General features: G+C 49.9%; 1 protein-coding gene and 1 long non-coding RNA gene across 6 annotated transcripts in view; one reads left to right on the top strand and one right to left on the bottom strand.

The window, feature by feature from the left end:
- The window catches only part of ATCAY (ATCAY, caytaxin), a 41,775-nt gene that overhangs the window by 12,851 nt on the left and 15,539 nt on the right, over nt 1-13,385 (bottom strand). The window contains exons 3-7 of one of the 2 annotated variants that reach the window (XM_027547244.1): nt 11,780-11,838; nt 5,127-5,348; nt 3,415-3,600; nt 2,912-3,014; nt 881-1,012 (exon numbers count right to left, since the gene is read on the bottom strand). In XM_027547244.1, coding sequence (XP_027403045.1) covers nt 881-1,012; nt 2,912-3,014; nt 3,415-3,600; nt 5,127-5,348; nt 11,780-11,838 — 702 coding nt within the window. The remainder of the gene's footprint in view (nt 1-880; nt 1,013-2,911; nt 3,015-3,414; nt 3,601-5,126; nt 5,349-11,779; nt 11,839-13,385) is intronic. The other variant, XM_027547245.1, reaches the window with a different exon arrangement.
- Nucleotides 1,536-12,115, top strand: LOC113895722. Of its 4 annotated transcripts, none has more exons than XR_003511918.1 (3): nt 1,536-1,985; nt 5,424-5,657; nt 11,653-12,115. It is a non-coding gene; the product is annotated as an uncharacterized LOC113895722 (long non-coding RNA). The 4 variants fall into 4 exon arrangements; XR_003511919.1 differs by lacking the exon at nt 11,653-12,115 and adding an exon at nt 9,814-10,342 and having other exon boundaries at nt 1,536-1,801; XR_003511916.1 differs by lacking the exon at nt 11,653-12,115 and adding an exon at nt 9,814-10,342.

Below are 13,385 nucleotides of genomic sequence, written 5' to 3'. Positions count from 1 at the left end.
GCAGCTAAAGGGTGTCACCCACTCTGTGAGCCCAGGCAGTGCTCTGATGATCTCCATTGATGGGGAGGAGACTGAGTCTTGGTTAAGCTAAGCCCACCCCCTCCACCCCTGGAAGAGTCTGCAGGTGGCAGAGCTGATGTCTGGCCCTGGCTCCCTCTTAATTTAGATTCTGAGCATCTGACTGTGTGGCCATGTGCGTGTGTGTGTAAGTCACTTCAGTCGTGTCCAACTCTTTGTGACTCCATGGACTGTAGTCCACTAGGCTCCTCTGTGCATGAAATTCTCCAGGCAAGAATACTGGATGGGGCTGCCATGGCCTCCTCTGGGGGATCTTCCCAACCCAGGGATTGAACCCACATCTTTTATGTCTCCTGCACTGGCAGGTAGGCTCTTTACCACTAGCGCCACCTGGGAAGCCCTTGCATGGCCACATCACCTCTCCTTCCTGAAAGATTTTCTAGGGCCCCCAGTTCCAAGCACCTGCTACGGGCGAGTTGAACTGCAGGGGTCTTTGTCTGGTCTCCCTCTTTGTCTGGGAGCAGGATCACTGCAGGGGTCATTAGCTAAGGTGAGATCATATCCCAGCAGGGCCTGCCCCCTAACCCACAGTCACTGGGGTCCTTATAAAAGGGGGCATTTGCACACAGGCGTGCACAGGGCCGGTTCTCCCTCACAGTTCCAGAAGGAACTGACCTTGCAGACAACTTGACCAAAGACTTCTAGCTTCCAGAACTAGGAGACAACACACGTCTGCTGTTTAAGCCGCCCAGTCTGGCGCTTTGTTATGCCCGTCCCAGCCGCGCCCTTTCAGAGTGGGGGGGGACTTCAGTGCGCGGGTCCCACCGCACGCTGAGGCCGTCCCCCAGCCCCATGCACTCACCTCCGGTCGATCATCTGGTAGCACTTTTTCAGCCAGCCAATGCCCGGCATCCTCCGCCGGGGCGTGGCGCCATTCAGGTACACGATCATGTAATCTTCTGCCACGAGGAGCTCCAGGCTGCTGATGACGTACCTAGTCACGAGGCACAGAGGACCGGGGACCCGGAAGGACTGGCTCAGAGTCAGGAAGCCCAGTTTCCCAGGACTAGGTCCTGTGGCCCCCGTCCTTTCTGTTTCTACCTGCCCTGGCTGTGTCACACCTGTTCAGGTGTTGTTGGCTGTCCTGGCATGCTCAGCAGGATAGCGGGGGAGGGGAGCAGAGGACTCCCAAACACCCCCAAATCTGGGTCAGTGGGCACAATGATAGTAGTAGTTACTATCTTACTGAGGAGTTTTGTTTGTTTTTTGTTTTAAACTGAGTCCCTTGGACTGCAAGGAGAGGAAACCAGTCGATCCTAAAAGGAAATCAACCCGGAACATTTCGTTGGAAGGACTGAAGCTGAAGCTCCAGTACTTTGGCCACCTGATGGGAAGAGCCCACTCATTGGAGAAGACCCTGATGCTGGGAAAGATAGAATGCATGAGGAGAAGGGGACCACAGAGGATGAGACGGCTGGAGGGCATACCAACTTGATGGACATGAATTTGAGCAAATTCCAGGAGACAGTGGCGCCCTGCAGTCCACAGGTTGGAAAGAGTTGGATACAACTTAGCAACTAGACAACAATTTTTTTGAGTGTTTACTAGGTGCCAAGTGATTTATACTCTTGAACTCATCTAATGGCTCCATTAATTCTGGAATGTAAGTTTCAACAGCTCCAGATGCCCTTGGGGGACTAAACAACAATTTTTTTGAGTGTTTACTAGGTGCCAAGTGATTTATACTCTTGAACTCATCTAATGGCTCCATTAATTCTGGAATGTAAGTTTCAACAGCCCCAGATGCCCTTGGGGGACAAACACCCACAGCCAGTGGTCCACTGCACCTGACTTCAGGGACCTGGGGTCCATCCCAGCCCTGTCTCCCCTTAAGTGATTTCAGAAGAATCTTCTCCTCTTTCAGCCTCCACTTCCCCATCTGTAAATCAGGGAGACTGGGCTCCTTGGTAAGTCAGGCTGCTTTCTGATCTGACCTTCCATGGGTACTTCCTCTTCCTCTGACCCACCTGGCACCCTCAACTGCCCCCCCACCCTGCTGCCCCCCGAGGAAGAAGGAAATCTTCATAATAATGAAAATTGGAGTGATAACGATTTGCTGAGCTCTTACTGTCATCTGCCAGGTATTTTTTTTTTTTTTTTCCACACCAGGAGGCATATGGGATCTTAGTTCTCCAACCAGGAATCAGACCCACGGCCCTGCATTAAGAACCCAAGGATGGTGTGGTCTTAACCACTGGACACCAATGAAGTCCCACCAAGGGCTTAATTATCTGTCTCCATCCTAGCAAAACTACCTGTGTGTCCTTGGGCAAGTGACTTAACCTCTCTGTGCCTCAAGCACTGCAGCCACAGAATGGGAGGCAACTGTAACTACCCCACAGAGTCTTGTTGGGGATGGAACATGCTCTCACATACAAAGCCCTTAGCATTGTGGCTACCGCATAGTGTGCATGCGTGCTCAGTCACTTCAGTCGAGTCTGATTCTGTGTGACCCTAAGGACTGTAGCCCGCCAGGCTGCTCTATCCATGGGATTCTCCAGGCAAGAATACTGGAGTGGGTTGCTGTGTCCTCCTCCAGGAGATTTTGCCAACCTAGGGATCGAACCCATGTCTCTTGTGTCTCCTGCATTGGCGGGTGGATTCTTTACCGCTGAGCGCCCCGGGTGGGCTTCCGTAAATGCCAGTGATGATGACAATAGCACCAGTGAGGCCCAGCGGGCAAGCAGAGGACTCAGATGCAGGTCTGTCCGTGGTCCAGCCCTTCCCTGGTACCAGGCAGAACCACCCAGTGTGATCCTTGCTGCCTGTCCTGCCCACCGGCTGGGAACCTCAGAACTGTGGGCAGCTGGGATGGAGTGGCCAGGTCACTTACAGGAAGAGGTTCTCCATGATGTAGTGGTAGTCAGGGGAGCTGCTGTCTGGGAGGAAGCAGGCAGCAAAGACGATAATGGCATTGAGACCTTCTCCGTAGTACCCTGTGGAGAGGCAGCTGGTGAGCAGCGCTGGACAGGGCTGGGCAGAGCCCTCTCCCAGCTCTGAGTTGCCCTGTGCTCTACCACATGCATGCGTCTCATAGCTGGCCAGCCCCCTCCCACTCACTGCCCATACTCAGAGGACACAGCTCGGGGCCCCAGCACCCTGGCTAAAGAAGCCAGAAAACACCTTCCATGGGGGATGCCAGCCACCCTCATGGGCACCTCTGGTGTGCCCCCACATGTCTAAGCCTTGCCCCCATGTGAGTTTCATCCCTGCACACCTAGACACTACAGTTTAACATCCCCCTGGCTCAGAAGAAGAGACCGAGGTTCAGAGAGGACCACTGCTGGGCCCTCTAGTTGTTGGAGCCAGGAGGGGGCCCTCAGGGCATGGTCTCACCTCCATGGGTTACCACCCTCATGTAGGGCCGGATCATGTGTAGATCGATCCGGTGTTCCTGTTCCCCAATGATCACCGTCCTCCACAGACGCCCGTTGGCTGCGCTGCCGTCCTCCGCTGAGCCGTCCCCAAACAGATCCGCGCTGTCCCCAGGCATGTTCTTGGCAGCGGCCACGGGGGTGTCATCTGGAGCAGGGCAGCAGGGAGGGTGAGAGAGAGGGACGCCTGAATCTGGACATCTCGTCCCAGCCTCCCTCTCTGGGCTGCCTTGGCCGCCCGTGGCCACAGAGCCTCTTCCTCTCCTCCCCAGGCCAGAGGAAGACCACTCATCTCACCCTTTTGCTGGATAGAGCCCATTCTTGCTGGGTGACCTTGTACACATTTTTTCCCTCTCTGGGCTTCTCGGGGGTTCTTAACCACTCTTGAAATTATCTGTCTCTTGCCCATCTGTCATCCTGCAATCTTCCCACCTCAGAAAATAGCCTGGCTGTTTTCCCAGCTGCTCAGGCCCCAAACCCAGCTACCACCTTCGACCTCTTTCCCCTTCATATTTCACATCCACCCAACAAATGCTGTGCCTCTGCTTCCGTCCCCATGGACACCACCATTGCTACCTTTTAAAAAAGTACTTATTTGGTTGCGCCCTCTTTGTTGCAGCATGCAGGATCTTTAGTTGCAGCATGCAGAATCTAGTTTCCTGACCAGGGATCGAACCTGGGCCCCCTGCATTGGGAGCGTGGGGTCTTAGCCACTGGACCACCAGGGAGATTCCCTGTTGCCATCTTTCTCACCTGTGTTCTTGCCTTGGAATATCAGCCCCAGTAATACCCATCCAGTGAGGCCAGTCCCGACAACCCTGCCGAAGAACCCTCCTCACCCTAGGAATCCTGGTTCAGGGTGTCTTGGGCTGGGCATTGTGGACATTCAGGGCCAGTCACTGCCTGTGGGGGGCGTCCTGGGCACTACAGGGTGTGGAGCAGCATCCCTGATCCCACCCCCTTGATGCCAGGATCCCCCCAGTTGTGACAACCACAGATGCCCCCAAATGTGGTCCAGTGTCCCTTGGGAGGGTTGAATTGCCCGAATGAGCCCCCCTACCCTTTCCCATCACCTATTTCTCCCACAGCACCAGCGACCAGGTGCAATTACCTTGTGTCCATTTGTTCTGTTACCCAGAGCCCTGCTTTCTGACTGCCCTGAGAGCAGGCAGGCACCGTGTTTTCCCGACGGATCCCTGCCCTCTCTACGGATTGCCTACCTCCACATGGCAATCAAGACTCACTTCACGTACACTTGTGGAATCAGGGGGCAGCCTCTCCTTCTGGTCTTGATCACCTTTGATCAAGTGAATTGGGTGAAAGACAAGTCTCCCAGCAAAGTCCACAAGTCCACGAGAGAATGCACGTGGAGTCCCAGGGCCTGTTTTGGGAGTCTTGGGTTGGAAGCCCTGCCCCAGGCCTTCCCTGGTGAGCCAGTGGTTAAGATTCCATGCTTCCAATGCAGGGGAACAAGTTCCATCCCTGGTCTGGGAACTAAAATGCTACACAGCATGGCCAAAAAAACCCCCAAAAAACAACAAAAGAAGCCCTGCCCACCTTGAACCTCTGGGAAGGGAGCGGTGGGGGGACTCTGGCAAGACGGCCCCAGAAGCTGAGAGGAGCACTGGGGTCTGATTTGGGGATTGGGTAGGGACGGTAAGCGACCGACCTCACCTTCCCACTCCAGCTCATTGCCGTTCCCCAGGAACTCCAGTGAGTCGGTCTCATCAGGGGTCTCAATGTCATCCACGTTGATGTCCAGGTCATCGGGGGTGTCCAGGAAGTCATCTGACAGCAGGGAGCCCTCACTCTGGTCCAGGGAAATGTTGATCTCAGGGGCCACCAGCGTCTTTCGCTTACGATGAGCCCCGTTGAAGTTCAGCGTGTTGGGAGGGGCTGTGGGGGAAAGGGAAAACGGAAAGTCAAAGCAAAACCAGTCGCTTGTTTTTTCTTCCCCTTCTCCTTTTCCAGACCCTACAGAGATCTGCTCTGCCCTTCCGTGGGGAGTGCTTAGAAATCAGACAACATCCTTTCACAGCAGCAGTTAATGGAACCATCCAGCTCGGAGGTCAAGGGCAGACACTTGGACATTGGACAGTCCTGGGTTCAGAGCCTGACCTTGCTACCCACCAGCTCTGTGACCCTGCAGTGCCACCTTGCTCTGAGCTTGACTCAGTTTTACCATCTGCAAAATGGGACTCACAGGTGAGTTGAGCCAAGGTCAAACAATGACATGGAGATTAGACCCCAGGCAGCCTGGTCTCCAGATTGAGCTCCAGATCTGCCAGTATCTGCGCCTTTTGTTCCTTTTTGCTAAGGCTGATGGAGAATGTCCGAGTTCTGCTTTTTGCCTTTCTGGGATGTATGACTCTAACAATTAACTTTTGGTGATCACATAACACAGGCCAGGCCCTAGCCCACATTTTCATGTTCTGACTTCTCTAGACAGATACATGTGTTCAGTCATGTCTGACTGTTTCCCACCCCATGGACTGTAGCCTGCCAGGCTCCTCTATCCATGGGATTCTCCAGGCAAGAATATTGAAGTGGGTTGCCATGCCCTCCTCCAGGGGATCTTCCCGACCCAGGGATCGAATCCGTGTCTCTTGTGTCTCCTGGATCTCCTGCATTGGCAGGTGGATTCTTTACTGCTGAGTCAGTTGCAACCTTGCTACTGACCCATTGGACAGATGAGTAAACGGAGGCACAGGGAGGCAGGATCTTGCTATGTCACTCTGAAGCCCATGGGGGTGGATATTCCCCATGGTTTGGACCACTTCCTCCTAAAGACTCTTAGCCTGGACTCTGGTCTCCTTATAAAAGGTGGTTTCACCTCCTGGGCTGTCCCCAAGGGGTTAAAACCATCTAACAGCCCTTGGAGCAGAGCTAACCCCTCAGGCTTATGGGGTTTACAAGGGGAGGAAAGCCACCCCCTCCCCCAAAGGCAGCTCTGGGAAAAGAGGCTGACCTTCCAGAGACCCCAGAAATTCTCCGTTTCATTACATAGCCTTTGAAGACAAAATCAATAAACGAGTCGGAGAGTCCCTCACCAACTCAATGGACATGAGTCTGAGCAAACCCCAGGAGACAGTGAAGGACAGGGAATCCTGGTGTGCTGCAGTCCATGGAGTCGCAGAGAGTTGGACACAACTGAGCGACTGAACAACATCAAGGAGAATCTCGCCCCTCTCTTATATTGGATGACATTCATAGATCCATAATTAAGTGGACCACATTTTTTAAAAGTATTTATTTTTATTTATGTATTTGATTGTGCTTTGATCGGTCTTACTTGCAGCATGTGGGATCTAGTTCCCTGACCAGGGATCAAACCCATGTCCCCTGCATTGGAAGCTTGGAGTCAGCCAATGAACCACCAGGGAAATCCTTGGACTACCTTTTGTTTTCATTTTGAATCTCATATTTTTTTTTTTCACTTTGAATCTCTTGATCCATAAGCAACAGGTCAGACTGCTTCGAGAGACACTGCGGTATAGAAATATGCATTTTGGCAAAAAATTATAAAGACGCAAGTTACAGACCTCCCTTGTGGTCTAGTGGTTAGGAATCTGCCTGCTAATTCAGAAGACACAGGCTCAATCCTTGACCTGGGAAGATCCCACATGCCTCAGATCAACTAAGCCGAAGCACCACAATTACTGAGCCTGCACTCTAGAGCCTGTGCTCTGCAATAAGAGAAGCCACCACAGTGAAAAGCCTGCATATTGCAAATAGAGAATAGCCCTCGCTTGCTGCAACTAGAGAAGGCCCTTGCACAGCAATGAAGGCCTCAGATCAGATCAGATCAGATCAGTCACTCAGTCGTGTCCGACTCTTTGCGACCCCATGAATCGCAGCACGCCAGGCCTCCCTGTCCATCACCAACTCCCGGAGTTCACTCAGACTCACGTCCATCGAGTCAGCGATGCCATCCAGCCATCTCATCCTCTGTCGTCCCCTTCGCCTCCTGCCCCCACTCCCTCCCAGCATTAGAGTCTTTTCCAATGAGTCAACTCTTCGCATGAGGTGGCCAAAGTACTGCAGTTTCAGCTTTAGCATCATTCCTTCCAAAGAAATCCCAGGGCTGATCTCCTTCAGAATGGACTGGTTGGATCTCCTTGCAGTCCAAGGGACTCTCAAGAGTCTTCTTCAACACCACAGTTCAAAAGCATCAATTCTTTGGTGCTCAGCCTTCTTCACAGTCCAACACTCACATCCATATGTGACCACAGGAAAAACCATAGCCTTGACTAGATGAACCTTTGTTGGCAAAGTAATGTCTCTGCTTTTGAATATGCTATCTAGGTTGGTCATCACTTTCCTTCCAAGGAGTAAGCATCTTTTAATTTCATGGCTGCAGTAACCGTCTGTAGTGATTTTGGAGCCCAGAAAAATAAAGTCTGACACTGTTTCCACTGTTTCCCCATCTATTTCCCATGAAGTGGTGGGACCGGATGCCATGATCTTCGTTTTCTGAATGTTGAGCTTTAAGCCAACTTTTTCACTCTCCTCTTTCACTTTCATCAAGAGGCTTTTGAGTTCCTCTTCACTTTCTGCCATAAGGGTGGTGTCATCTGCATATCTGAGGTTATTGATATTTCTCCCCGCAATCTTGATTCCAGTTTGTGTTTCTTCCAGTCCAGCGTTTCTCATGATGTACTCTGCATATAAGTTAAATAAGCAGGGTGACAATATACAGCCTTGACGAACTCCTTTTCCTATTTGGAACCAGTCTGTTGTTCCATGTCCAGTTCTAACTGTTGCTTCCTTACCTGCATACAGATTTCTCAAGAGGCAGATCAGGTGGTCTGGTATTCCCATCTCTTGAAGAATTTTCCACAGTTTATTGTGATCCACACAGTCAAAGGCCTTGGCATAGTCAATAAAGCAGAAATAGATGTTTTTCTGGAACTCTCTTGCTTTTTCTATGATCCAGCGGATGTTGGCAATTTGATCTCTGGTTCCTCTGCCTTTTCTAAAACCAGCTTGAACATCAGGAAGTTCATGGTCCACATATTGCTGAAGCCTGGCTTGGAGAATTTTGAGCATTATTTTAGTAGCGTGTGAGATGAGTGCAATTGTGCGGTAGTTTGAGCATTCTTTGGTATTGCCTTTCTTTGGGATTGGAATGAAAACTGACCTTTTCCAGTCCTATGGCCACTGCTGAGTTTTCCAAATTTGCTGGCATATTGAGTGCAGCACTTTCACAGCATCAGCTTTCAGGATTTGGAATAGTTCAACTGGAATTCCATCACCTCCACTAGCTTTGTTCGTAGTGATGCTTTCTAAGGCCCACTTGACTTCACATTCCAGGATGTCTGGCTCTAGGTCAGTGATCACACCATCGTGATTATCTGGGTTGTGAAGATCTTTTTTGTACAGTTCTTCTGTGTATTCTTGCCATCTCTTCTTAATATCTTCTGCTTCTGTTAGGTCCATACCATTTCTGTCCTTTATCGAGCTCATCTTTGCATGAAGTGTTCCTTTGGTATCTCTGATTTTCTTGAAGAGATCCCTAGTCTTTCCCATTCTGTTGTTTTCCTCTATTTCTTTGCATTGATCGCTGAAGAAGGCTTTCTTATCTCTTCTTGCTATTCTTTGGAACTCTGCATTCAGATACTTATATCTTTCCTTTTCTCCTTTGCTTTTCGCTTCTCCTCTTTTCTCAGCTATTTGTAAGGCCTCCCCAGACAGCCATTTTGCTTTTTTGCATTTCTTTTCCATGGGGATGGTCTGGATCCCTGTCTCCTGTACAGTGTCACGAACCTCATTCCATAGTTCATCAGGCACTCTATCTACCTAGCACAACCAAAAATAAATAAATAAATAAAACGAAAAAAAACAAACAAACCCATAAGTCATGTTTACCGAGTGTCTGCTATATGTGAGGCACTGGCATAATTTCCTGCTCTCACCATGACTTTGTGTGATGGGAAATATTACCCATTTTACAGATGGGGACATTGAGGCAGGGACCTTCCCAGGGATAAGACCCCAGTCCTCTCAACTTACCCTGCCTTTTTCAGGGGAAGTGTGTTGGGAGCAGTGAATCAGGCGTGCTTGATTTAAAATACTGCTTAACCTGGTGGTCATTGCTTAAGAATCTGTCTTTCAATGCAGGGAATTTTGTTTGATTCTGGCCTCCCTGGTAGCTCAGATGGTAAAGAACCTACCTACAATGCAGGAGACCTGGGTTCAATCCCTGGGTCAGGAAGATCCCCTGGAGAAGGGCATGGCAACCCACCCCAGCATTCTTGCTTGGAGAATTCCATGGACAGAGGAGCCTGGTGGGCTGCAGTCCATGGGGTTGCAAAGAGTCGGACATGACTGAGTGACTATTTTCATTCATTCATTCTTCCAGGAACTAAGATCCCACGTGCCGTGGAACAAAGAAGCCTGTGCACCACAACTAAGACCCAACCCACCCAAAGAAATAAATATGTTAAAAGAATACTGCTGCTTTTGCTGGTGGGATCAGGTTGTGGATCACAGCATGGTGACTGCAATATTGAAAGTGCAGGGAACCACAGAGGCAGGAATGTCACCATGTGGACCCGGAGGAAAGGGCATTGAACCAAAGAGGATGATTCTTCAGCCTTAAAACTAATGGAATTTGCCTTTAAGAAAATCTAGTGGAATTTGCCCTGCCAAATTTCAGACTCGCTGGGACTTGTGACCCCTTCATCCTTCCAATTTCTCCCATTTGCAGTGGGAATATCTATTCTGTGCCTGTCTCACCTTTGTATTTTAGAAGCAGAGAAATTGCTTGATTTCATAGGTTCACAGTTGGAGAGGAATTTTGCCCCAGGATGAATCACACCTGAGTTCCCTGCCCCGACGCCCCCACACCTTGAACCCTTCAACTGATTAAATGTGGCCCACCCACACAATGACAGGCAATCTGCTTTATTCAAAGTGCATGAATTTAAATATAAATCTCATTTAGAAAACTCCCTCAATGGAAATATCTAGAATCGTGTTTGACCATGTAGCTGGCTTCTATACAATTAACGTTCACATCCCCCGTCTCAAGTTTCTTAAAAAAAAAAAAATTTATTTGCTTATTTATTTTTGCCTACACTGGGTCTTGTTGCTGCATGCAGGCTTTCTCTAGTTGCAGCGAGCAGGGGCTACTCTAGTTGCGGTGCGCAGGCTTCTCACTGAGGTGGCTTCTCTTGTTGCTGAGCACGGGCTCTAGAGTGTGGGCTGGGTAGTTGTGGTGCATGGATTTAGTTGTTCCACATCATGTGGGATCTTCCCAGATCAGGGATTGAATCCATGTCTCCTGCATTGGCAAGTGGATTCTTTACCACTGAGCCACTAGGGAGGTCCCTCAAGTTCCTTAACTTAATCCTATCTGCAAAATTGCTTTTGCCACCTGAGGGAACATTTGTGGTTTCCTAGAATTAGAATCTGGATACCTTTGGGGGCCATCATTGAGGCAGTCACACCTAGGGAGTGAGGTACTGTTACCACACACCCCTCATTTTACAGAAGTGGGAAGTGGAGGCCCAGAGGGGAGAAGGGAGTCACCCAAGGTCACCCTGTGGGGATGTGACAACACTGGGCAGAGAATATATGCTCAAGTGGGAAAAATGGCTGGTACTCTAGGGTGACGAACCATTCAGATCCATACAGATTGGCCCCAGAGAACGGGGACAACCTGATGTCCCTACCTGGCTCATGGGCATAGTATGGTACGGGGGTGGGCAGAGTTGGTACTCGCTGCTGTGTGACATCAGGGATGTGGCTGTCCGTCTCTGGACAATCTTTCCTCTCTAGGGTGGGCTCTGTGATGGGCTGCATGGGGGAGATGCAGGCAGAATGGGAGCTCTCAGCAGGACTCTGCCAGGAGATGCCATCGAGGAGAACATGTGTTTGAGGTAGCCCATCTGGCTGCCCTAGACCCCCTGTTTTCAAAGTCTTGGCCTTTGGGTCCTCAGACCCATGAGCCCTCTTGAGTGCTCAGGGCAGGAGAGCCCTCCTGATTTTATGCCTGGCATTCCCCTGGGCACTTTACATAAACCATCTCATTTAATCCTTGTATACCCCTTCTGTGGAAGGCTCACTACCTGCATTTAGTACATAAGGAATTGGAGGCACAGAGAGGCTGAGCCACCAGTTCAAGGACATACAGAAACACCACACACTGACTCCACACACATCTCTGTGTCACCACCACAGTTGCTTTTCCCTACAGGCCTTGGAGCTGAACAACCTCCTTTTGTGACATTCCACCCAGGAGGCATGGCCTCTGACATTTCTACAGTTACAGTCCTGGGCAGAGCCCAGATCATGTGCCCATTTCTGCACACATGGAAACTTACAGGACGTGTCTTCTGTGGGGCTGCCAAGCAAGTCCATCCCCGTCTCTTCTGGGAGTGGCCTGCAGACCCAGCCGGGAGTGGACACCAGCCACCAGGCACCACAAGTCCAGCCGCAGAAGCGTGGAGTTCAGACAGAATGATAGCAACAGAATTTGTTTAGTGTTGGGAAATCATTGGGAGAAAATACATCTGTTCATGAGCACAGAAAAATCACAAACCATCAGCGCCAGAGGGCTCTCATCAGATCATCTAACAAACATTAAGCTTTTTTTTAATACTTTTTTTTTTGATGTGGACGATTTGTTGGGCTTTCTTGGTGACTCAAATAGTAAAGAATCAGCCTGCAATGCAAGAGACCTGAGTTCGATCCCTGAGTCAGGAAGATCCCATGGAGGAGGGTATGGAAACCCACTCCAGTATTCTTGCCTGGAGAATCTCATGGCTAGAGGAGCCTGGTAGGCTGCAGTCCATGGCAGGGCAAAGAGTCAGACATGACTGAAGCCTCTAACATACACACATATTGAATGTGTTACACTATTGCTCCTTTTTAAAAAATGTTTTGATTTTTTTTGCCGCATGTGGGATCTTAGCTCTCCCACTAGGGATGGAACACTTGCCCCCTGCATTGGAAGGCGAACCAGGGAAGTCCCATAAACCTTTTTTTTGGATAGTAAAAGCTGGGGCCCAGAGAAAAGGAAGGTCTCATCTATATTATATTTGGAATATAAGCAGCATTCTTCATGGGCTGACCCCACAGGATTTGGTCTCTGATGAGCCAGAAATTGTCCGACAGACATAGCAGACAACTGAGGGAGCTCTCCATGGCCCATGCTGGACAGGCCTGACCAACAAAATATATCATAAAGTATTGGATGGTGATTCAAAGTACAAAATAAAATGTCCACAAGTCCATATAGAAGTAAGCAAGTGACTGAATAAATAAACATGGGGAGAAGAGACAAATTTTTCTTGCACAGAAGAATTTCAAATAATGTATGTAAATACTCTAGCCCCAAGAAGATGGAGAGTAACTTCTCTGTCAGCATGAGTTGGGCACGGTGACTTCCTTCCAAAGGGGACAGTATGGGAAAAGGGAGGCGTGACTCTACAGTCGAGACACCTGACCAGCACGACCTCAGCCCGGGGACCCAGGTCAACACCAAAGAAGAGTTATGCTGATGACAGGCACCCCAAGATGATGGATGAGACGGCCCCTCACCTGTGTCCTCCCCCCACACCCAGCGCTCCAGTGTCACCATGAGAAAAACACCAGACAAACTCCCACGGAGGGAAGTTCTACCAAATCTCTGACCCCAGTCCTCCTCAAAGCCGTCAAGGGCATCAACAACAAGGGAAGTCTGTGATGGACTTCCCTGGAGGTCCAATGGTCAAGACTTCGCCTACTAATGCAGGGGGCGAGGGTTCGATCCCTGGTCAGGGGAGCTAAGATCCCACATGCCTCCTGGCCCAGAACTTAAAACAGAAGCAATGTTGTAACAAATTCAATAAAGAATTTTAAAATGGTCTACATCAAAAAATCTTTTTCTTTTTTAAAGTCTGAGAAACTGTCACAGCCCAGAGAAACCTAAGGAGACATGATGACTAA

Source organism: Bos indicus x Bos taurus, chromosome 7 (assembly GCF_003369695.1).
Source record: "Bos indicus x Bos taurus breed Angus x Brahman F1 hybrid chromosome 7, Bos_hybrid_MaternalHap_v2.0, whole genome shotgun sequence".
In the NCBI taxonomy this organism is placed as follows: Eukaryota; Metazoa; Chordata; class Mammalia; order Artiodactyla; family Bovidae; genus Bos; species Bos indicus x Bos taurus.
This window is presented reverse-complemented; position numbering and strand designations above follow the sequence as displayed.